At 42.9% G+C, this 24,211-nt stretch overlaps 2 protein-coding genes across 35 annotated transcripts; one reads left to right on the forward strand and one right to left on the reverse strand.

Moving 5' to 3' along the window:
• Nucleotides 1-572: 572 nt before the first annotated feature.
• On the reverse strand, nt 573-11,099 carry ATPSCKMT (ATP synthase c subunit lysine N-methyltransferase). 34 transcript variants are annotated; one of them, XM_088674967.1, is made up of 6 exons: nt 11,001-11,099; nt 7,676-7,802; nt 6,715-7,010; nt 5,263-5,400; nt 2,204-2,254; nt 573-1,150 (listed from the first exon to the last, which is right to left on the reverse strand). In XM_088674967.1, exons 3-6 carry the CDS (start codon nt 6,997-6,999, stop codon nt 950-952), a joined length of 675 nt encoding a protein of 224 aa, XP_088531093.1. In that variant the 5' UTR covers nt 7,000-7,010; nt 7,676-7,802; nt 11,001-11,099; the 3' UTR covers nt 573-949. The 34 variants fall into 34 exon arrangements, with proteins under 34 accessions (XP_088531093.1, XP_088531078.1, XP_088531084.1 ...); XM_088674952.1 differs by having other exon boundaries at nt 5,221-5,400; XM_088674958.1 differs by having other exon boundaries at nt 7,673-7,802.
• A 654-nt stretch (nt 11,100-11,753) lies between these two features.
• CCT5 (chaperonin containing TCP1 subunit 5) lies at nt 11,754-23,729 on the forward strand. The gene is made up of 11 exons (XM_035101294.3): nt 11,754-11,866; nt 12,812-12,872; nt 12,963-13,127; nt 15,336-15,534; nt 16,780-16,972; nt 17,406-17,555; nt 19,024-19,143; nt 19,226-19,411; nt 20,798-20,935; nt 22,663-22,843; nt 23,479-23,729. The coding sequence occupies exons 1-11, from the start codon at nt 11,762-11,764 to the stop codon at nt 23,604-23,606; spliced, it is 1,626 nt and encodes a 541-aa protein (XP_034957185.1). The 5' UTR covers nt 11,754-11,761; the 3' UTR covers nt 23,607-23,729.
• Nucleotides 23,730-24,211: the final 482 nt, after the last annotated feature.

A 24,211-nucleotide genomic window follows, 5' to 3' on the forward strand; every position in this document is an offset into this window, starting at 1 on the left:
ATTCTCCGAGTACTGGTTCAAGGAGCTGTTGCACTGGAGTAAAGGCAAAAATAATGGCTCCATAATATGAAATCCAGTGCAATGGATGCAGAAGCTTGCTGTGCAACTAGAAGTGTTGGGGCTACATCAATCTGCTATACAACCAGCCAGCAGAACTAGTATACCGCCTAGTAGTATACTGCCCTAGTATGCTAGTGCAACTATGTACCGCCAAGTGACTTTAACTTAGCATGATGCTGAACTCCCCCCATTGGCTTCTTCTTCTGATGCTCTGTACTGACTTGTAACTCCAGTCACACACACACACACACACACACACACACACACACACACACACACACAAACACACACCACGGAGTACTCTTTCTGTCCCACCTCCATGATCCTGCACCCTGGCAGGCACTTTAAATATCTCTGTCCTCATAAAATGTGGTAATACAGTTTCTTGTTCTGACAAAGTAGAAGTGTATTGAGTAGGAAAGGGGAGGGGAGATAGAAGAGGAAGCGGCGAGGGAGAGAGGAAGGGTGCCTAAGGTCTTCATCTAATCATAAAGCACAAAGAATACTCAAAGGAAAGTTAGCTGTATCAGACAGCCCAATTTTTAATAAAACCTTGTTAGAAATTACAATTGAATGTGCATTATAGCAAGATACACATATAACTGAGGACACATTTTACCAGTGCATTTTTAAGAACTGGTAAGTCACAATTCTGTCGTTTACTTTTTAAAGTTATATCCCACCTAACCATGACTAGGGTGGGGGAAAATTGTACAAGTATTTTTCATGACTGAAGCCCTCCTTGACAAGATACAGGAAATATTCAGGAAAGCATTTAGTGCTACCACTTCTGAAATATTCTCCCACCTGCCTAAGAGACACAATACTATCTATAAAACACCCACATCCACTGTTTAAAGGCACCAGGGCAATCCTTCTGGAATTTCAACTAATTAGAAAGAATGCACTTAGTCTTAATCACATCATTTCCTTCTTTCATTCTAAAGGATCCTGAATCGTAGGCCCACACGGTGTCAATGCCCTCTCCAAGGCTTTGATTTGGTCTCCAGTGGGGGAAAGGAAAGCGGCAGGCAATGACCCTGGCGTCGAACGCTAACTCTTCTCCAAGCTTCTTCTCTAGTTGCCACATCTGTGAAGGAACAAAACCACACAAAACCCCTTCAGATGGTGGGGAGGACATGGTTTTCAGCACTAAGATATGCATATGAATAACTAACTGGGTATATAAAACATTAGCTTTCCAGTGCTTGACAGAGAACATCCAGGAACTGCCAATTCCTTTCAAAGTTAGGCAAGGGACAATGTACTGTGGAACATACATGTCAAACCGTGTATGCAATTATAAAATCAAGTGAGGACTAAATGTCAGAAGACTTCGGCAGAACCTTAGAATCACCTTGGAAGACTTCAGTGGGCTGGTAGAGGGATGCAAGAATTAAAAGAGGTTTGCTGAGTGTGAAATAAGACACTGGCTGTACAGAAATGATAATAGCAAATTAGCAGAAGACACAACAGACGTAGCCTGCGATAAGCACTCTGTAGAGGAAGGAAGGCTCTATGCACTTGAATGGTTGTGGGGAGACTTCTGGAGAGTTTCACATTTTAGCAGCAGTTTCTACCCCTTTTTAAATTTTTATTATTAAAGGTTTTCATGGTTTACAAAAGGACATGCCTTGTCTCTTTTTTTTCAAGTTGTACAGTCTTTTCTACTGGTCAGTCGCATTTGTTATAAGACATTAGTGTTGAGTACAGTATAAGATCAGGAAGGAGGGGGGACATTTTGTTTTTGGCAGTGTACATGTGGGGTTTTGCTACGTTTCCTTGGTAGTGAGAGAGGTTGGGGGCCCAGGGTGTGGTTGGTTGTCTGTTTGCCTTTGTGAGGAGAGGAGGACTTGTTGGGTCAAGTAATCCAGATTGCTTTGCATGCTGTTGGTGGGTTCTTGTCGTTGTCTTGTTGGGCTGTGTATGTGATAAAGGGGAGCCATACTGGAGTGAAGGCGTCCTCTTTTATTTGTCCCCGTGTCAGTTTCAGTTTATTGGTTAGCCTTTCTAATAAGCAGTTTCTATTCCCTCCCCCCAACATGAAACAAGGATTCTGTCCTACCCATTCATTAAAAAGGTCTAATTGATTTCTATATACCAACATTCTAGATCATCTTATGATTCAATAACAGAAACTTACCATTTGAGGTACTCCAAATATAACAACATTTGTGTACTGGGAAAAACTGACCTATTAAAAAAAAAGGTAGTCATAAATATTCATCCTCTAAAAATTCTGTTTGTCTGTCTACTTCAGGGGTCAGCAAACTTTTTCAGCAGGGGGCCGGTCCACTGTCCCTCAGACCTTGTAGGGGGCCAGACTAGATTTTGAAAAAAAATGAACGAATTCCTATGCCCCACAAATAACCCAGAGATGCATTTTAAATAAAAGGACACATTCTACTCATGTAAAAACACCAGGCAGGCACCACAAATAACCCAGAGATACATTTTAAATAAAAGTACACATTCTACTCATGTAAAAACTCCAGGCAGGCATCACAAATAACCCAGAGATATATTTTAAATAAAAGGACACATTCTACTCATGTAAAAACATGCTGACTGTCCATGGGCTGGATTTAGAAGGCGATTGGGCTGCATCTGGCCCCCGGGCCTTAGTTGGGGGACCCCTGGTCTACTTAGTACAGACCATATGTGTGTGTAACGTGATGAAAAAGTACATCTAGTTCTTTCTTTTACATTCTAAGAATCAGAAAATCTGTATTTAAGTTAAATTAAACATTTTGCTCCAGCTGTCTAATGGCAGCAATGTAGTGCAGTGGAGATCCCTGCTCCGTTTCTACAGATGGACGATGGAAGAAAACTGGTGGTGAGTTTTGCTACTTTGACTTGCCTGCCACTAAAAAACACCTATCTGAATTTCTGCTGCATAAGCAAATGAAAGTCTCATTTTCTAAACTTATCTTCTACTTCTAAACAATTCATTTTGTGTGTTTTTCCTAGGCTTTACTTCAATTGGAAGAAGCCTAGATTTGTCCCTAAGTTGGGATACTGATCATATTACACTCAAGAGCAAACTTTCTAGGTTAAGGCTTCTTAAGAGGAGAGATATTACTAATATTTAACCAGGGATAAATAATTTGGTAAGCTGGTCTAATATTAAAGATTCCTGTTCCAGTCTTTTTATGTTTCTCTTTCATTATATTTTCATGAATTTCAAACATAATTATAATGTATGTGAGGAAGTGTTTAGTCTACAACCCTCTGAAAAACTCCTGTTTCTTTTAAAGTCACAGCCATCTAACAAATAACTCTCATGAGAACATATCAGATTAACAGTGAAAAGATAACCTGCTTCTTCACTAACTCTGATGGAACTTGTATTCCAAAACAACTTGTGGGTTTTGGGTTGGGGTTGGCCAATTAATTTAAATACAATGAAAAGAGTCAGATCAAAACCAAGAGATAAAGAATTCAAACAACTGGGAGCAGCAAGGAAGAAACTGTGAGGTTCAGTAGTGGAAATTAATTTAATTCCTTTGAAATGTATGTTAGCTGTTTTTCCCAAAAGCTCAAAGTTGCCTACAATAAATAAAATAGCAAGACAACAGCATGAAATCCCAGTGTTACAAAAACAAAAGAGAACAGCATTCAACAACTTCCATTTCCCACAGCTCAGATCATAAGTTTTAGCCAGAGAAACAAAACATTTTGCCATTTGGGCTTCAAAAGGACAACGAAACAAGATTACAGAATACAGGAGAGGGAGCCAAAAGGAGCCAAAATGTGACCATTAAAGATGAGCAAAATAGATTAGGCAAGTTGAAGAATTCAAGACAGAGGAAAGAGAGAAGACACCAAGCAAAGTGTTGAAAGAGTTACAGGGAGAAATAATAGGAGAGAGAGAGGTTTAGTTGCGTTAAAGGAGAGTAAAGGATGTCTTTTACAGTATAGACATTACAAAGGGGAAAGCAACAAGACTTAGCACTGAATGAATGTGGGCCTGTACATAGATAAAGCCAGAGAGGAACCCTGGCTTAGAGTTGTCCTATCTAAAGAGCAGCACAGTGCAAACCCCCCCCCCCCGTAAATTCAGATTGTGACAGGTGTTGGGAGGTGGCAGACCTAAAGACCCACCTGCTCTTATGAGTCAATAAAGCAATGCTAAGGCCATGAATGGTGTCAGCCCAAGACATTTTGGTGCCTGAGGCCAACCACAAGAGTGCCCCCTTCACCATCAGGGAAGAAGGGGTGAGTGAAGACCTACACCAGGAACAAAGAGGGGAGAATCAAATTTACCTGATCTGATGGTTGAAGTGGGAATCAAAGGCTGTCAAAGGGGCCTGCTCTGAATCACGCTGTGCAGCTGCAGAGTTGAGAAGACCCTAGAAGGCAGCCCCCACCATTTCCTCCCTAGGGTTAGGAGGAGATCAGCAGCCGATTTGCCCAAAGGCCGCTGTGGAGGTGGTATTGAGGAGGGGGCTGAAAAGGAGGGGGCAGATTTGGCATCCAAGGAGGAGGATGCAGCAGTCACAGCAGCAGTAGCATGTGATGCATCCCTTGGCAGACCAGACCTGCTGCTCCTGAGGATCCTGCCGCCCAAGATGGCCTTGGTCCAGTATACCTGAAGGAGCGTCTCCACCCCCATCGTTCTGCTCGGACACTGAGATCCAGCGCTGAGGGCCTTCTGGCGGTTCCCTTACTGCAAGAAGCAAAGCTACAGGGAACCAGGCAGAGGGCCTTCTTGGTAGTGGCACCCACCCTGTGGAATGCCCTCCCATCAGAGGTCAAAGAGAAAAACAGCTACCAGATTTTTAGAAGACATCTGAAAGGCAGCCCTGTTCAGGGAGGCTTTTAATGTTTAATAGATTACTGTATTTTATTTATCTGTTGGAAGCTGCCCAGAGTGGCTGGGGAAACCCAGCCAGATGGGCGGGGTATAAATCATTATTAAGATGGTCGCCTCACCTTGCTTAATGGGTGGGCCTGCCCGGCCTCTTGTTTGGCCCAAAGACAGACACAAACAAAAAGGTGGAAGAAAGGGGAAAGGGGCGATGGCCATTTTGCCTCTGGTTTTAATTTAATTTAATATGTGTGCTCAAATTCCAATTTTCCATTGGAATTTCAATATTAGTATGCAGCTTTTTTTAAAAAAAGAAGAAGTTAAAAGCCATATTCAGTATTGCAACTGACCATTTTACTTGCACCGCTGATCAGTTGTAAATGTTCTCGTACCTTCCATAAGTCTGAAATGTAAAATTTGGCATTCTGATGAACTCCTTCTCTCCAGGCACAGTACCTGGAATACCACACGAGCCAAGGATTTAATTCGTAACCAACAGCTTTGAATCCAACTTTTGCAGCTGCTATTACCTGCAAAAAGATAAATCAGTCTTTGTTCAGTAAAATAAACAGATTCCTTGGGACACTGAATATTTGAACTTGGTACTTTGTGAAAATACAGAAAATAATTTAAATAAGGCAAACATACACCAGGATCTTAGGCATGTATAGCATTGTATACTGAGTTCAATGGGATTTAATTTCTATTGCATGTATATACGATAGGAAAAATAAAAGGAATGTTTTCTTGTTGTAGCAATTATCTCTTCAATTGCACATCTCAGCCTTGCAAATATCTGAATAAATCAATTTGGGTATTCACTTTAATGGGAATCTGTCAATTTGTTCATTTGGAGCCACTTACTGTCAGGGTTGCCTGATAATGTATTTTCTCCTGCAATGGTTTAGAAAGACAAGAGCTGCAACTTTTCCCAGCTCCATCTGGTACGCAGGCTGAGACCCTACCTGCCCGCAGACTCTCTCACCAGAGTGGTGCATGCAGGGAACCAGGCAGAGGGCCTTCTCGGTAGTGGCGCCCGCCCTGTGGAACGCCCTCCCACCAGATGTCAAAGAAATTGGACTTTTAGAAGACATCTGAAGACAGCCCTGTTTAGGGAAGCTTTTAATACTGGATGAATCATTGTAGTTTAATATTCTGCTGGAAGCTGCCAGCATTAGTTCTGATCTCGACCCAACTGCTGGGCCTGGCTGGAGCTGGCACAGGGACTAGGCCCAGCCATCACCATCCCTCAGCAACCAGCCTGTGGCTGCAGCAGCCCTGCTCTGCAAAGCCCTGCCAAGCTGGGGGTTAGAATGGAAGCCTGAACCAGGAAGTTAAGCAGTCATAGAAACTCTGCCTTCCTCTCATTTTTCCTCTTGTTCTTTTGTCCTAGGACGTGAAGTCCCAACTGCTAGAGCAGCAAGAAGGCGTGTGCAAAATGCCTGGGATGGTGGACAGGGCAGGAAAAGTCAGAGGTGCTTCAACACCTGACTTAGCAGCAAATTTTAAAGTGCCCATGTGTGTGTGGCAAGGGACACTGGATTGCAGCTGACAGCTCTACTGATGTACTTTATAGCTCAAATGCAATGACATGATTGGCAGGTGAACTGGAAACATCTCAAATTAAAGGATCTTAGGTAGGACTGGGAAAGAAACCTCTGCCTGGGAACTGCTGCCAGTGAGACCAAACAAGACTGGACTGCATGTGCCAATGGATCCGTCAAAGCAACTTCATGTGTTCCTATGTCTCGCCCAGTTCTAGCCCTGTATGAAAGCTACATACACTTTGAGCACGGTGCCACATAGCATGGCTCCAAAAAGAACAAAACCTGACTTTGACTCACAATGCGCCCATCTCCACTACCGATATCAACCAGGGGTCCATTTCTGCCCTTTAGCATCCTCAGGACATTTTCAACCTGCTTTGAAGTTGCAGGGACATATGGCAGGCAATGCTTCCTCAGTGCAGGGGCAATAAATGGCGTAGCAACAGCGTACAGGGCCACTAATGTCCCACCAATAACACCAGTGACCAGTAAGCCCCAGTTCCTTTGTTTAGGGCCGTCATCTGAGGCCATCAACAGCATCATGTCTTGTGCTGTGTTGCCTCCAGAAAGTTTTTCCGGCATACCAAAAATACCTAGAAAAGGGAAAACATTTATTATACAAGAGAATATCTATTAAGCTTATATTCTTACACCCCAATTTCAACAGGAGATATGAGAAAGAGCCCGGCTGGATCAGGCTGCCCAATCTTACATCCTGTTTCCCGCACAGACAATTCAGATATATTTAAGAAGGCATAATGGCAACAGCCCCCCGCCTGCTGTTTGTCCCTCACTAACTGGCATTCTGGTCCATGGGGTCACAAAGAGTCGGACGCGACTAATTGACGAAACAACAACAAACTGGCATTCAAAAGTATACTGCCTCTGAACAAGGAGGGGGCATTAAGGATTAGATAAATTTACCATTCACAAATTTATTCCCTTTTAAAGCTGTCTGAGCAATGGGCCACCACATCTTGTAGCAGCAAATTTCATTAGTTAATTATACATGAAGTTCGTGTTCAAATCTCTCTCATTCACAGCAGCAGGACTTAAAAATTCCTGGCTTTGGGAATATCATGCCTCTGCTTTCTAATTTAAAACATCAATTTCCTTTCTGGACTGTGCCTCATGTCAACACTGCCTCAAATTGTATTAACGAAAATGAATTACGAGAGAAACTGAATTATGCCTCAGCTCTGTTCTCATTTAAACAATACAAAATGTACATACACAGTCTAGTATTAATACATACTACCCAGTCTCGCAGGATCTGAATAATGAAGGATGATCTCGCATCAGAAATATTTCTTTCGGCATTTCTACTGTAACGTTCATTGGTGTTGTAACGCTTGAAATGTTAATGTTCCTTCATAAATTGGATCCTATTTGAATGGGAAAAAAACAAATGAAAAACACCATGTGTTATATAAGCTCACTATGCAAATATACTCCTTTTGAATGCATTATCAGAATCACTGAGAATTCAGACACATTCAGCCTGATCCTAAGCTTGTTTATTCGGAAGCAAGTCCAACCGATCTGAGCGGGACTTACATGTGAGTAAGCATGCATAGGATTAGGCTGCTCATTTCACAGCAAATTCTGCAATGAAATGAGCAGTCTAACCCTGTGCAGGCCTAGTCATTTGTAAGTCCCACATGCTGGAGAATATGCCACAAGCCACATTCTTTAGACCAGAGACAATTATTGAAGGCCATCTGCTCTACCCCTAACTCTATGCAGAGTTAGGCCTGCTGATTCCAATAGCCCTTGTTATACCCCATTTTGCATAGGATTGGGCTGTAAATATTCATGATGTGCACTGTATGGCATATGAAAGAACTTTTATACCGGTAGTAACAAAATACCGTAGGGGGGAAAACAATGGCCAGAAACAGCTATGCAGCAAGGTAGCAGAATGCAATATTGGAGGTCAAAAACATCTTCTAAGCCTGGCCTGGAATGCCTTTTATCAGCTTTCGCTGATTTGCCAACTGCAATCTTATCTACATGGAGATAGTTTATCTGCTTTGGTTATCCAGGTTCTGGTAATCTACCCTTTGGACAAATTCAGTGCAGCATTTGTGGTTCTGCCTTTGAAAACAAGCCACAAACTTCAGCTTGTCCAGAATAGGGTTGTAAGATTGCTAACTGGGGCTGGCCTATCTAACCACATTAGCTAAAGGTAAAGGATACCTTGACAGTTAAGTCAAAGACAACTATGGGGTTGCAGTGCTCATCTCGCTTTCAGGCCGAGGGAGCTGGCGTTTGTCCACAGAGAGATTTCTGGGTCATGTGGCCAGCAGGACTAAACTGCTTCTGGCGCAACGGACACTGTGATGGAAGCCAGAGTGCATGGAAACACCATTTACCTTCCTGCTGCAGCAGTACCTATTTATCTAGTTGTACTGGTATGCTTTCGAACTGCTAGGCTGGCAGCAGCTGGGACAGAGCAACGGGAGCTCAGACTCAGTGGTTTAGACCACAGTGCCACCCGTGTCCTAATCATATTATGACAGTGCTGTCGCCTGCACTGACTTCCAGTCTGCTTCCAGACCCAGTTCCAGGTGCTGACTTGTAAAGTCCTCAACAGCTTGGGACTGTCTCCTCCCATATGTCCCAAGCCAGACACTGAGATTATCTGCCATCAGGGAATGGAGACCAGGAACAACCAAGATGGGCATAATATTTAACAAAGACATAAAGGAACAATTAAGATTAATACTTCTCAGGAAGGAGAGCTTCACTGGCGAAGTGAATGTGTTAATACAAACTGAAGTTAAATCATTGTTGTGAGGGACAGGGACTACAGACAGCCCCCTCCCATCCTTAGAAGCAGTTCTTCCCCGAGTACCAGCTGCAGTGGAGAGGAAGAAGAGTCCAGCGGGGAAGCAGGAAGTAGAGGACATGGCTCTGGCAGGGTCGCAGAGCCCCTGCTCCGTTTGGGAGAGGAAGAAAGGGAGAGGGAAAAGGGGAGGAGGGAAAGCACGGAAAGAAGACCTTTCCCTCCGGTTCCAGAATTACGCAAAAAGAAACGAGGGAGGAGATTTGGGATTCCCAAACTTCTATGTTGGAAGAAAATGCGGGAATCCCCATTCCAGGGTTCTGACTAGAACTGGAAGCATGTATCCTGTATAGCTCTATCACTGTAAATAGACTGCACCTAATAAAAGCATGAAAAAGGCAAAGACGGAGTAGCGTCTTTACTCTAGAGTAGTCACCACCTCTGTGACAATTGTTAACTGTGGTATAAGGGATTTTATCAAGATTTGATTGTAATTGGATTGAGTAATAAGTTTGGAAGCAGAATTAAAGGGAATTAGCAGACCTTAAAGTACAGCATGCATGCTCATTCGGTGGTAGTGCACTTCTGTGCATGTGCAGATGGCGGCAGCCGCTTATACGCACACACAGATGGCAGAAGCCGCTTCCGAGCATGCGCTAATCGCGGCAAACCCGTTGTTTACTTCTGGGCTTGCCGCGGACGCAACTTGGAACGTCTGCGAGATGAGGCATATGCAAGTTGAGGTTCCACTGTAAAAAGGCTTATACTGGATTTCTGTAACTGAAAATTAATAAAAATTATTTTAAAAAAGAAAGAAAGAATCCAAGTAGTTGTCCATGCACTGGTGCTTCAGCAGAAGTGTCTGCTAATGGAAGGGGAAGCAATTTTTGCAGATTCTTTCTCCCTCTGTCACCTCCCTGCACTCCAAATATCTGTTCAGTTGGTGGAACCCTCCAAAATATGTTTCAAGGTGGATGCAAGGGGGAAGTGGAAAAAAACGCTTGCCCTCCCCCTCCATTAGCAGACAACTCCGATAAAAAAAACAACCACCCTTGCCTGCAAAAGTACCAAATGGATAAATCCCTTTACTTCAAAATCTAAACCCTGTGCTTGCGTGTGTTGGATTTTTTTATTTCAATTTTATTTTCCTCTTTATACTTAGTTTATAGTTGCATTATATTGCACTGGAAATCACTCAGAGAAACTTGTTATTAGACAGCATACCAATTAATAAATGAGTAGGCCGTTGATTTTGGACCCGTGGCTTCATCTTGGAGGTCAAACCTTACCTTGCCATTTACCACAATTTCAAGAGGAGAAGAAAGAGGGCGAAGGGCGGCATGGCAAAATGAAAAGAGGGAAGGCAAAGAACGGCGAGCAGGAGGAAAAACAAAGATGCAGGCAGTAAAAAACAGAATTTTTGTTGAGAAGCAGCACTCAGCACCAAGACTAGAGGCCGAGGCGCCCTAGGCACAAGGGGACACGGCGGCCTCCCAGTTACCCGCGCAGAGCCTCATCCTGTCCAGGCTTCTTTGGAGTCCCCCTTGGGAACGCAGCAAAAGGGATGTGCGCGGCTCTTCCTGCGGGGCAGAGAACTCCATCGCAGGAGGGAGGGAGGCCAAGAGCGCCCCAACTACGGGCAGAAGCGTCAAGGGAGGCCGCCACTCCGGGCAGACTGCACCATTGTGCCCACCGAAAGGGGGGGACAGGGCGTCCCCCTAAGTGAAGGGATTCCCCTGCCTGCTTCCACTGAAAAGCCAAAGGATACCATCGAGTTCAGAAGTCCCTCTGCCACCTCGGTGCTTCTCGAAGCGAGACCGCCGCTTGAACCATCGCGTTTTCTGCAGGAGGGAAAGGGGAACCTCCGCTTCCGAATTCAGGATTTCCCGCCCCCGTCCCGCCCAGGGTGGTTGGCGCATAGACATAGGAAAACTGTAGAGGGGCACAACAAAAGTTTTGAGGCTCGCAAGCCCCTGGAGGTGGAAGGGGGAGCTGCCCGCAGAGAATATGGAGAAATCCAGGGCTTTAGTTGAGCTGAGCCTGGCGTCCTCTCCCCAGAGAGAAGGCGGCGGCGGCAGCAGCAGAAACAGGAGTCCATCATCTCAGATGGTGGAAGAGGTGCTGACAAAAGCTTGTTTTTGTTGGGACTTATTTGTATTGGATGCGGGACTGTTATAAGAACTATAATCTTCATGTTGATTCGCTTCCTTGGCTTGTAGACCGTCTCGCGTATACCAACACAGGAGGGCGGCATACAAAATAAACGACGTAGATGGGTTAAAACCCTAGTGTAGAGAGGCTTTCGCTTTTAAGCCGGAAGTTCAGATGCTAACCCCTCCCTCTATCTCTATGACTGTTGGGCGTGACCGGAGCGCGTGCGCACTCGCGCCTCTCCCCCAGACGTTTCCAGAACAGTTTGGGAGAGAGAAAGAGAGCGGCGCGGCGCGTGCGGTGCCGGTGGGCAGGTTCTCGCGAGACAGCGGCGGTAACGGGAGTTGGAGTTTCCCTCACGCGGCCGCTCCGAGGCCTCCGTCCCTTTCTCAGCCTCTCGCAGCCATGTCGGCCATGGGGACTCTGGCGTTCGACGAGTACGGGCGGCCCTTCCTCATCCTCAAGGACCAGGAGCGGAAAAGCCGCTCCACCGGCATAGATGCCCTCAAGGTACGCGGCGGGCGTAGAGTTGCTTGGAAATGAAACAAAGGGTTGCTGGCTTCTCTTTAGGGTTTCCAGACTCCAAAGAGAGCAGGGCAATGGAAGGCACAGAAGTCCCGTCCTCTCTGGCGGGCGGCGGGGAGGCTGTTCGGCCGGCCCTCGGATTCCAAGGCCGATCCTGGTCCTGCAAGAGCCGCCTTGGCTCGGCCGCGGACGCATCACGTCGTTGCCGCTCCCGGGCCCGCCTCTCTCCCCTGACGGGCTCAGATTTTACAAAAAGAAAGAGCGGCGCCTGGGGCTCTGGCTGCTCCCCGTCGCGGCGTGACAGCGGGGGCCGCTCCTTGGGCTCGGAGCCGCAGACGCCGCCTCCCTCGGCCCCTTTGCGCGGAGCTCCTGCCCCCTCCCTCCCTCCCCGTGACTCAGAGTTCATGCCCCCCCTCAGCCCCCTATTACGGAGTTCGACCTCTCTCCCCCAACTGCCGCCCCATCTCTGTTTCATTTTCCCCAAACCTCTTTCTACACCTTGTCTCCCCCTTCCTTTCTGTTTCCGTCTCTCTGGAGCGTTTGACAGCATCGATCGGGATCCTTGATCCACAGGGGCAGGAATGTCGTCACACTGCACTAACCGCTTTTTTGGGGGGGGGGTGAGAGAGAGAGAGAGCTTTCATTTCATTTTGAAAGGAAAGGAGCTAACGCTCTGCCTAACAAATGCTCTCCATGTTCATAGAGACACGAAAATGATGCAGCCACTCAGGTGGTATAATTCATCTGTATGTATTAATACAGAAAGAAATATATAAATGGTTACGTTTCTCGGTGACCCTTATATTATGTGTCTATTCCGGTGACCCTTATATTATGTGTCTTTTTTAATAATTAAAAAAGAGGCAGCACTGTCTCCATCTCTGTTCTTGCAGGATTTTGTAATACTGGTTCTGTACTTGTGTTTTATAGTCTCACATATTGGCAGCTAAGGCAGTAGCCAATACTCTAAGATCTTCGCTTGGGCCGAATGGTAAGTATAATTGGGTTATAAATCTTTAAACCTGCTGCGTTAAAATGCTTTTCTATTTATACTGGCATTTCATTTCAATGTTTGTTGCAGGCCTTGATAAAATGATGGTTGACAAGGATGGTGATGTGACTGTGACAAACGATGGTGCCACCATCTTGAATATGATGGATGTGGACCATCAGATTGCTAAACTTATGGTTGAGCTGGCGAAATCTCAGGATGATGAGATTGGGGATGGGACCACAGGTGTTGTTGGTAAGATTACTGAATCTTTTATGTTGAAATTTTGTAACTTTAAAAGTGATTTCTTCCCCCCCCCCCCAATAATTTTATTCATTTTTCAGATACAGAATCACAAAAAACATACAAAAACTCAGAACAAAATATAAAAAAACACAAAAAATGAAAACTACAACATAAAGAAAAACTCTCAAATCTTATATTGTTTACTTAACATTGTTGACTTCCTCGATTCCCCCTCACTGGGTTCATTATATAATCCAATTAAGCAGTTTTCATCTTGTCTCTTAAAATTAATCTAACACATTTCATCATTAATACTTAAATATCCTATTCTAAAAATATCATCTATTCTCCACCAATAATTAATCAACTTATCCAAATCAAATATTATTTTCCCTACCTCTATCTTCTATTTCTCCCCTTAGCCTAAATTTTTTTTACCAAGAAGTTTCCATAAATTTAACTATTAATTAATATATCATATAAACATTTAAACCCATTATATCCAATTTTAACCCCCCTTCCCCTGAACTCTGGGTCTCCCAGATTCATCAGCGAGTTCTGTAAATCATAAACCATCCCAGTTTCGGACCATTAAAATCAATCAAAAAAGTTACACCCATTACTACCCCTCACCCCTGTCCCAGCCTAGCCACCATTCTTCCTCAATAATCCCCTGCTGTTTCCCCATTTCTTCAAATGCTGTAGTACAAAACCAACCAACAAAAATTCTCTTCCCCAGCCCTTTCTCAATTTTTATTCCCTTTGTATTCTGACTCCAGTATGGATCCTGCCCTCCCTCTCTCACTGGGAGGACATTACTCCATGCTGGCTCTTCTTTGGTGACTCCTTGAATCCCCCCCCCTCACTGGGGGAACCAATTCCATTACACTGTCCAAGACTCGTGGTTGTTCCTCTTGCGAGACTTCGCTCTCTGTTGGGGTTAATCCTTTTTCTCTGTCCTGACAATTCTGGTTCCTTTCACGCCATTCTGTATTACTTTTACGCAACAATATGTTATTTTGCTGCAGCTCATTTCTCAAGTCCAAAAACAATTCCAAAAGGTCCTTCTGGAAGTCAAGGCCTTCAGACGATGTTATGGCTACAGTCATCCTGTTTACCTCAGATTTCATGGGAGCAGAGCAGAGCAGGAAGTTGAACAATTGTATTTCCAAAAACCTCAGAAATCAGGCTTATGTCCAAACTGGTTATATTTCTAATTTTAAAAATCTTTTTCATGTCTTAAAATTCTTATGTCCGTCTATAAAAGCAGCAATGTCAAACTCTCTTCACAATTGACAGTTCTCAATGTCAAAAGGGTAAACAAATTCCTTTCTATTGTGACGTCATAATGGCGGCTCGCTACTTCCTCCCGGGACCCGACTTCAGTTTCCAGGGGGATTCCCCCAGTCCAAATTGACCATTTTTGCAGGGATTTTGGTGAATTTAATCCTTCTCCCCTTTACCCTGCCTCCGGGGGAAGGAATTAGGTCCAGTCCTTGATATTTAAAAGATTCCTTTCACTTTTCTGGCTGTAGGCAAATTAACTGCATTTACAGTCCTCTCAATGGGGGAGATTGACTTCCTATTTAGATCTCCTCCCATGGCCAATTCAATCCAATTATTAAACAAATTTCTTAAATTTCTCCTTTTACTCACGGTATCCAATGTCCTCAAATTTTAATTTTTAGAAAGAACTGATCGCTGTTGCCTGGCAGGGTCGCAGCTTCGTGTTTCCAAGGTAGCTTTGTTCCGATGCGCCGCGATTTGCTCCGACCCTGCTCTCGTCGCCCAAAAATAGGCAAACCGAGGGAGGGGGGAGCTCGCTTCTGGCATCTGCCGGATCCACATCCCCAAAAAGCTCAATTTGGGGTTTCTTCTGGGGGGGCGCTGCGCTGGAGCAGTCCCCCCCATCTCAGGTAGATTAATAAATATATTCATGGACTTGCTTGCACACAGCTGTTTCAGGAACTTATCTTTAGGTGACAGGAAAAACATTCCTCTTCTCGCAAGCTTTTGGCTAATTAAACCGTGTATTGGCTTTTAAACTGCGGTGGGGGTTGTTTGTTTGTTATTGTATGTATTTTTGTGGTTTTGTATTGTAAACCACCTTTCAATCTTCGTGTGAAGGGCAGTATAGAAATTTAATAAATAATAACAGGGAGGTAAAATTGCCTATTAAATAGGTAAAACATTTTTGTTACAACTTTGCTTCTGCAGTTCTTGCAGGTGCTCTATTGGAACAGGCAGAGCACTTGTTGGATCGTGGTATTCATCCTATCAGAATAGCAGATGGGTATGAACAAGCTGCTCGCATTGCTATTGAGAACTTGGACAAGATCAGTGACAGTTTTCCTGTTGACCCAGAGAACCTAGAGCCTCTCATCCAGACGGCAAAGACTACTCTGGGCTCTAAAGTGTAAGTACACACTTCTTCTCCCTCCTCTTCTTCTTCTTCTTCTTCTTCTTCTTCTTCTTCTTCTTCTTCTTCTTCTTCTTCTTCTTCTTCTTCTTCTTCTTCTTCTTCTTCTTCTTCTTCTTCTTCTTCTTCTAAAATTAATGCTCCTAGGTATTGTAATTCTGCAGGCAAATTTCTGTTTGAGCTTGTGGTTAATGAGAGTTGAATTATGCATTACATTGAGCACATTGTGTGTTTTTTAAAGCAATGGGTAATATTCAGCCCAATTTCATTATACAGAATAGATTCATTGTAATCAATGAACTTGAATGATTTAAGTCCAGTACAATGATTTCATTGGGTTTATTGAGTATAACTAGCATTGGCTATTGCCCCATGTGCTTAACCCTGAGCCTTGTTTTGAAGGAAAACCTGCTGATTTTCAACTGTTGCTAGTGAGGAAAGATTATCAAAAAGTGAACTGCCACAGAAGCAGGAATGCCCCAGGCTGCCTCTGCCTCTGCCACCTTTGAGAGTAGCCAGAGGAGGTACAGGAATGATGCAGCACCCACACCTATCTACTTTTGCTCACCCTTTCTTAAGAGAAATGAGTTTGACTGCTCACTTTTCTCTCTGGAAGTTGTGGTGCACCAGATTAATCAAGGAAGGAGCAATTACTTAATGCACTCACCAGTGACAATTGAACCCAAGCCTCAACTGAATGCTACCCATTGAGAGAAGAGAGTGGGTGAGAAGGAGCAGTGGCTGTTCCTTGCTACTTTCTTGCAACAGCAAGGATTGGGAATGTGATGGTTGCTGCTGCTTCTGATCACTCATTTGCTCTTTTCATTTGGCAGGCTACACCTGCTTGTGTGCTCTTTGTTTTGGTGAGCAAAAGTAGGTGGTTACTGCTTCTTGGAAGAGCAGCTGCCACTTTTACCTGCTTTTTTGTCCTTTTACTGTGTATATATTTACTGTGTGTATATTGGGGAGCTTTGGGCTCATCAGGCCCACTCTCCATCAGAGTTCCATGCAGAGGGAGAGCAAAGGTAAACAAGTGAAAAGATCAAGTAACTGCTTCCATGATGAACCACCTATGTTGTGTCACCCAAAGAAAAGAGTGAGGAAGCGGAGACAGCTGCTTGCAATTTCTCTAGGTCAGGCATGGCCAAACTTGGCCCTCCAGCTGTTTTGGGACTACGACTCCCATCATCCCTAGCTAACAGGACCAGAATATTTTGTAATGAAACTTTCTTTCGTTTTTAGAATTAATCGTTGTCACAGACAAATGGCAGAAATAGCTGTAAATGCAGTGCTAACTGTGGCAGATATGGAGCGCAGAGATGTTGATTTTGAGCTGATAAAAGTCCAAGGCAAGGTCGGTGGTAGACTGGAGGACACCCAGCTAGTAAAAGGTGTGATAGTAGATAAAGACTTCAGCCACCCACAAATGCCTAAAGTGAGTGACCTTGTTTATTTGGTAATGGGATTTTTTCTTTGTAAACCTTGAATTTTCTTATTGCTGCTTAAGTCCAGTTGTTGTTTTAAATAAACTCAAAATGTATTATTACAGTGGTACCTCAGGTTACAAACACTTCGGGTTACAGACTCCACTAACCCAGAAGTATTGCCTCGGCTTAAGAACTTTACCTCAGGTTGGGAACAGAAATCACGCGGCGGCAGCGGGAGGCCCCATTAGCTAAAGTTAGGAACGGTAAGCAACAGTTTCAGGTTAAGAACAGACCTCCGGAACAAATTAAGTTCGTACCCAGAGGTACCACTGTATTATCATTATTATCTGGGGTGGTTTGTTCTTGTGGAAACCATTAATTTTTAATCATTAAAACTTGAAAATGTATTGCCCACTTTAACTGTAGCCCTTATTTTCCCAGGAACTTAAAGATGTTAAAATTGCAATACTGACTTGCCCATTTGAGCCACCTAAGCCAAAAACTAAGCATAAGCTTGATGTAACATCTGTGGAAGATTACAGGGCATTGCAGCAGTACGAGAAGGAGAAGTTTGATGAGATGGTGAAACAGGTTAGAATGATACTTATTTGTTTTAATATGCAAAAAGGCTTTTGAAAAGTGTCACAAAAATCTTCACTTGCATTTGACAATTAACACTTGCCAAATAGTACTGTAAGTGACCATTGTATTCAGTGTTGTATATATTCCGCTCCTAAAGTTTATTATATTCTAGATGCAGGCTATTCAAATTCTTTATCAAGGGAAGCCAAATAATACAACTCGTATATAAAAGCAGTTTTTGCATAATTCTGGTATTCCTAATCATGGGTAGGGGAAGGTGCTATGTATGGCACTGAAACATTGTCCCCCTGCCCCTAGATAGCTTATTTATTCATCTCTGTGGTTTATGAGATTTATCTTGCAGACTTCTAAGCATAGTTTTGCAATCTACTGTATGTTCAAAGTTCTAACATTTAAAGAGGGGGGAAATGCGCTTCTGCAGAATTTCTGCATGCACTTAGCCCAGATTATACTTCTTGCAATACCAAAAGGAAATTGAACAAAAATTCTGAATTTCCTATTTACAGCAAGGTTTGTCTTGCATAAAATCAGAAGTTTAATATGCACTTGATTAGGATTTAGAAGTGAGGCTAATGTAAGTTGCAGTTAGAGTTGGAATCCAGTGTACTGTATTCACTATTCACGACGAAGTCTCTTGATTTTCAGTAAAATAAAAAAAAATCCTTCAGTAGCACCTTAAAGACCAACTAAGTTTTTATTTTGGTATGAGCTTTCGTGTGCATGCACACTTCTTCAGATATCTGAAGAAGTGTGCATGCACACGAAAGCTCATACCAAAATAAAAACTTAGTTGGTCTTTAAGGTGCTACTGAAGGATTTTTTTTTATTTTACTTCGATCTTGATTTTCAGTGAGTCTGTTCTGAGTTTTACTTTGTTGGATACCACTCAATGCTTCTAAAGCTGGGAGTAAAATTGCGAACCAGTGCTTCCTTGCCCACTTCTTACTTTTATGTGCTTCTGAGAAGCTCAAAACTAACATTTCAAGTCAAAACGGAAGCTGACCAGCATGTGCGAGTTTGCCCTTTTTTTTGAGATCTATGACTCCACCTAGCTCTTAGCTGTGATTGGTCAAACTATGGTGCAGGGCCAATTCATATTTCCTTTTCTTCCTTCCATCTCCTGCGTAGCAGCGCTAGGCTTTAAGCTTTTGAGCCAGGCCTCTACCGTTGCAGGAACGTTAGCACGAAGGCCCTTCCAAGCTCCCCTAGCCATCTGCCTAAATTTAAGAGATTAAGGGAGGTGGGGGCGCATTTATTTGATGTGCACCACAACCAAGGGCAACCCCCAAACGAGCTAGGGAGCTTGCCATAGTTTTTAGTACCTCCATGGGTCTGTTCAGGGCTGCCCCTATTCCTGCGGCAACTTACTGTAACAACTTCATGGTGAGTTCCAGCAACTATTTTTCTTGAAAAAAAGCATAGCATAAGTATGTATGTATGTATGTATGTATTTTAGATCAAAGACACTGGTGCAACCCTAGCTATTTGCCAGTGGGGATTTGATGATGAGGCCAATCACTTACTGCTTCAGAATGACTTACCTGCCGTTCGCTGGGTTGGTGGTCCTGAAATAGAAGTAAGTATCAGTCACTTGCTACTCCTTACTTTTCCTGTGTACTTTAAGGTTTGTCATTCATAGCTGTTCTCATTGCTTTCAGTTGATTGCCATTGCAACTGGAGGCCGCATTGTACCTCGTTTTTGTGAGCTCACACCTGAAAAACTAGGATTTGCTGGCATTGTCAAAGAGCTCTCATTTGGAACCACAAAAGACAAAATGCTTGTAATTGAGCAATGCAAGAATTCCAGAGCTGTGACCATCTTCATTAGAGGTGGAAATAAAATGGTGAGTGAGCTAATTTAATCAAATCGTGTCCAGAGTTGTCCCCCCCCCCCCCGTTAAAATCTTTGTACCGTTTTGCTTTGATCTGCCTTAATAATAATAATAAATAATTTATTATTTATACCCCGCCCATCTGGCTGGGTTCCCCCAGCCACTCTGGGCAGCTTCCAACAAAATATTAAAATACAGAAATCCATCAAACATTAAAAGCTTCCCTAAACAGGGCTGCCTTGAGATGTCTTCTAAAAGCCAGATAGTTGTTGTTCTCTTTGACCTCTGGTGGGAGGGCATTCCACAGGGTGGGTGCCACTACCGAGAAGGCCCTCTGCCTGGTTCCCTGTAACTTGGCTTCTCGTAGCGAGGGAACCGCCAGAAGGCCCTCGGCGCTGGACCTCAGTGTCCGGGCAGAACGATGGGGGAGGAGACGCTCCTTCAGGTATACTGGACCGAGGCCGTATAGGAGGCCGTAATAGGAATTCCTAAGTTGTGACAAGAACAAGTAGTAATCATTTGTATGTATTAGTGTTCCCTTATTAACTTTGGAAATAGGTGATCTAAGAAAAGTATTTAAAGTTCAAGGAAAGTTCATGGCAGAGCATTAGAGATTAGGAGGTCACTCTTTCTTTTGATATACTATAGGTGGATAGTTGGCTCTTAATTCTGGATACCTTAAGGGTTCATGTAAACATAATAGGTTGCATTAACATTGTGTTTTGTTCTACTGCTTGAATGTACCTGTTCTGTTCTTTACATGTTCTACTCCCACATGCACATCAAGTTGAAATTAGAGTTTTATTTGTTTCACTGTGTTGTGAGCATAATTTTTATCCCACTTTTTGTCTTCAACCAGTGAACCTTCTAAACTAGATTATCAAATAAATTTTGCCACTTTGAAATTAAGTTTGTAGGCCTTTCAGTAGAAGCATCAAAACTGAATAGTAGTGTTGTTTGCTCATCCTATGTTGGACAGGAGAACTGCCGTCTAAAAGGAATTATTGGGAGGCAAGAAAAGGCTGCAGTTCATTCATTTTGTGTGCTGTTGCTTCTGATACAGATAGAAGTAGCTGGAGGAGGGGTTGTGTGGATTTTTAGAACAGCAGTCCTACTCAGAAGCAAGTCTCATTCTATTCAGTAGGGTTTACTCAACCGATAAATGGATATAGGATTGCAGCCTAACTGTGTTTTGATAGGATTTCTGGGTATCCGTGCTTTAAGAGCATGATGGGACTGAAGCAATTCTAAGCCACTAAAAAGGGCAAATGACAGCAGTAAAATTGCTAGTGGAATCTGCTGTTCAAATTTTGTATGCTTGTTGGTTTTTCTGTTTATTGGGAAAGTGCTATAATCTCACCTTTCTTGTGTGTCTGCAATTGCTTTCTCTAATTGAAGATCATTGAAGAAGCCAAACGATCCCTTCACGATGCATTATGTGTGATCAGGAATCTTGTTCGTGACAACCGTATAGTTTATGGTGGAGGTGCTTCTGAGATCTCTTGTGCACTGGCTGTTAGTGAAGCAGCAGATAAGGTAAAAAAGAAAAAGTTAGTTGATATGCCATGCTGACCAACTTCACATTAAGCTTTTGTAGAACTACGGGTGCTGCACTGCAGATCCAATTTTGTTCCTACTTGTGGTTTCTAGTGAAGCACCTGCTAATAGCAGCACCCTATTCACTATTCAGTATCTATAAGCAATTTTATGCTTATGGATTGATAAGGATGAATTGTTACCAGGCTGATAAAACTGCAATATTCTTCAGATGTGTAGTATAACTTTAAACCCACACAAGAAATCTTCAAATTATTGGCATCTAAGCCCATCTATAAGTTTCAGTCACTGTAGTATATTGGAGTGTCAGACTTGAACCAGAAAAAAATGAGTTTGAATCCCTTCTCAGTCATGAATTTGAATGGCTGGCCTTGGACCATTATTTCCCCCTCTCATCCTAAGCTACCTCACAGATTGGGAAAAGGACTGGATGCATTTTGATGGCAGTGGGAAGCCTGAATGCTCTCTGGAGGACCACATGTATCCCAGCAGAGTTGCTGCTTTTCCTTTCTTCCTTTTGTTTTGTTTTGGGTGCTGTTCTTGAAGCATAATTATACTAGTTTTTTCCTTAGCAGAGTAATCTGTTTTCCACATTTATTGGGCTGGGGTGTTAGCCTGAATGTACACAGACACCTCCTTGGATTATTATTTGGAGTCTTTGAAGAACTGTTGAGTTGCTCATATAAATTGAACTCACTTGTCCTCGTTGGCATAATTACCAAATATGATTCATTATATGGCCTCATGACATTATATTCACTATGTGGTTCGTTTTGTCCATGTAGCTAATGTGGACGTGGGGGAGAGAAGAAGCATCGGGGGGGGGGCAGAGTGCCAAAGCAGTTGCAAAGGGAAACTGTGGATCAGTAAAATGACAAATAGGCACACAGTCCAAAACGCTAACAATAAACAAAAAAATGACCACAGTCCTGTTTCCAATAAAGTGAAGAAACAATGTAAAAATACATAAAACGGGGCTCAACAGGTTATGCTCAGATGCATGCCTTTCTGATCACAGCGGCTAACAGCACAGCTGTTGATGTTTACCTAGCTGCTCCTTCTAACTGACTTATAAGGCTTCCTATATAAGCAGTCTAGCTGATGGCCGCCCCTGCTGGGAGCACGGCTGCTTCTGTTGTTCCTCTTTGGGGTGGGATGCAGAACTGAAGCAGCACTTCCTTGGACTTTGCTCTTACTTCATGCTGTTAAACTTTAGGATAGATAAAACAAAAATGTTGGGTGAGGTAAAGCCAAAATGGTGTGATAGATGAGGAGTGTCAATATAAATCATTCAGCATTTGAATTCTCCACTTATTAATATTTAACATTTATTAATACAATAATATAAATTTTAGTTTTTTATGTAGTAGCTTTGGTTTTGAGGGTAGGGAAGGTAGCTATATTTTGTCAGCTGGAAAAACAATTCTCTGTATGATGTCAGATTTGAGCATCCTCACTCTCCAAATATAGTTACAGCTGCAATCCTGTTAAGTGGAGAAAAATATAATAAAGTAGGCAGTTGAGATTGAAGGGCACATCTCATAGGCAGGTTCTTGTAGCTAAATGTTCTGTGCAGTCTGTGTTCTGTTTGGTTCTCCTTTTTTTTAAAAAAAAACCACCAGTATATATTTTCAGGTAAACAATTATTAAAACATAAAGCAGGCTCTGTTTTCGGACTTCTTATTCTGTGATACTTGTTCTCCTAGTGCCCATCACTGGAGCAGTATGCCATGAGGGCTTTTGCTGATGCCCTCGAAGCCATTCCAATGGCACTTGCTGAGAATAGTGGCATGAATCCTATACAGACAATGGCTGCAGTGCGGGCTCGGCAAGTGAAAGAAGAAAACTCTGCTTTGGGTATTGATTGCTTACGCAAAGGGACAAATGGTAAGAACCACAAGTGCCAGCATTATTTTCAGATAAGTGTCAGTGAATGTAACAATTGTCTTTCTTCTACATGTAATTTCTTAGAAACACCTGAATGCCCTTAATACTCCACCCACTCCAAAAGATGGGCTCTTCAATTGGATTTAGTGAAAGACAGTGGCATCCCTTTTGTGCCATTGACATTCCAGGGGAGATTCCATGGAGAATTGGGCTATGCCTGAGGCCATACCAGCTGTTGGAAATCGCACATGGGGAGAGTGCTCTTGCTTTTAGGTGCTGCTTGGGGGCTTTCTATAGTCATCTGGTTAGCCACCTGAGAATCAGATGCTGGACAGGATGGGCTCTTGGCCTATTCCAGGTTATTATAATCCCATATAGTGTGGTCTTCCCTTTGGGTCCTTCTAACTCTTGATTGTACCAGCCATTGGTCCTAAGGCACAGGCTGGATAAATGCTTCTTGAGTCTGCAGGTTCTTACCACTGAATAAAGCGAATTGTTGTAACAAGAACATACATAGAAATCTCTACCTTGCTGATACATAGAACAGATCTGTTTTCTATGTTCTTGTATTATGCTGGGAATGTTAAATAATTTTAAGTGAATGCAGTACATTTACATTTTCTTTCTCTTGGCAGATATGAAGGATCAACATGTCATAGAAACTTTGATTGGCAAGAAGCAGCAGATCTCTCTGGCTACTCAAATGGTTAGAATGATTCTGAAGATTGATGATATTCGCAAGCCTGGTGAATCTGAAGAATAAAAAATTAAACCTGACATGTTTCAATTGCAGTGGTCCCATCAGCCCAATTCCAGTGTTTTCTTGTAGGCTGTTTCTGTTTGATATACTTATTTACATCAATAAATAGCTGTTGTGGTGTCAGTACTTTTTCAAAAGTTTCATTGTTCTTTTTCTTAAGTTATGCTGGGTCTCAGCTCCTCTTATACAAAGATACTGTAGAAATAGAAACCTTAAATTGTTCCCATTATCTGTAGCTTTTAATGTACTGCTCTCGTTTCCTTGTGGTGTTAGTACAGAAATTAATGTGATTTGTATAACACTGTCTCCCTAATTTTTGGATTTTAGCATTGATTATATTAAAGTGGTCTTTGTGGGATTGTAACTGGGAGGAACTCAAAATAAAAAAAGATTGGGGTTTTGGAAGAGCAGCAAAACAGAGTGCTTATGGTTATGGAAGAGTCTCATCAATACACTGATACCCAGATGCTTTCCTTTTTGCCAGATACTTGCAGTCTTTGTTTTTGCTTGGTGCTGGAAGAATTTTAGTGATACCATAACTTTATAGATAGGCTGTTGGTGTACCCAGGTGATTGTACATTACAAATGGTAATGATTGGAGGCCAGTG

This window comes from Zootoca vivipara, chromosome 8 (assembly GCF_965207765.1).
Source record: "Zootoca vivipara chromosome 8, rZooViv2.hap1.1, whole genome shotgun sequence".
In the NCBI taxonomy this organism is placed as follows: domain Eukaryota; kingdom Metazoa; phylum Chordata; class Lepidosauria; order Squamata; family Lacertidae; genus Zootoca; species Zootoca vivipara.

Coding starts and splice junctions, on each gene's coding strand:
- ATPSCKMT (XM_088674952.1), bottom strand. CDS start 6,999: ATGCCGGAAAAACTTTCTGGAGGCAACACAGCACAAGACATGATGCTG. Junction 2,255..5,220: donor TCAGCGGTGCAAGTAAAATG/GTCAGTTGCAAT, acceptor TTTTTTTAATAG/GTCAGTTTTTCCCAGTACAC. Junction 1,151..2,203: donor TATTTGGAGTACCTCAAATG/GTAAGTTTCTGT, acceptor GTTCCTTCACAG/ATGTGGCAACTAGAGAAGAA.
- CCT5 (XM_035101294.3), top strand. CDS start 11,762: ATGTCGGCCATGGGGACTCTGGCGTTCGACGAGTACGGGCGGCCCTTC. Junction 11,867..12,811: donor CCGGCATAGATGCCCTCAAG/GTACGCGGCGGG, acceptor TGTGTTTTATAG/TCTCACATATTGGCAGCTAA. Junction 16,973..17,405: donor GCCACCCACAAATGCCTAAA/GTGAGTGACCTT, acceptor TTATTTTCCCAG/GAACTTAAAGATGTTAAAAT.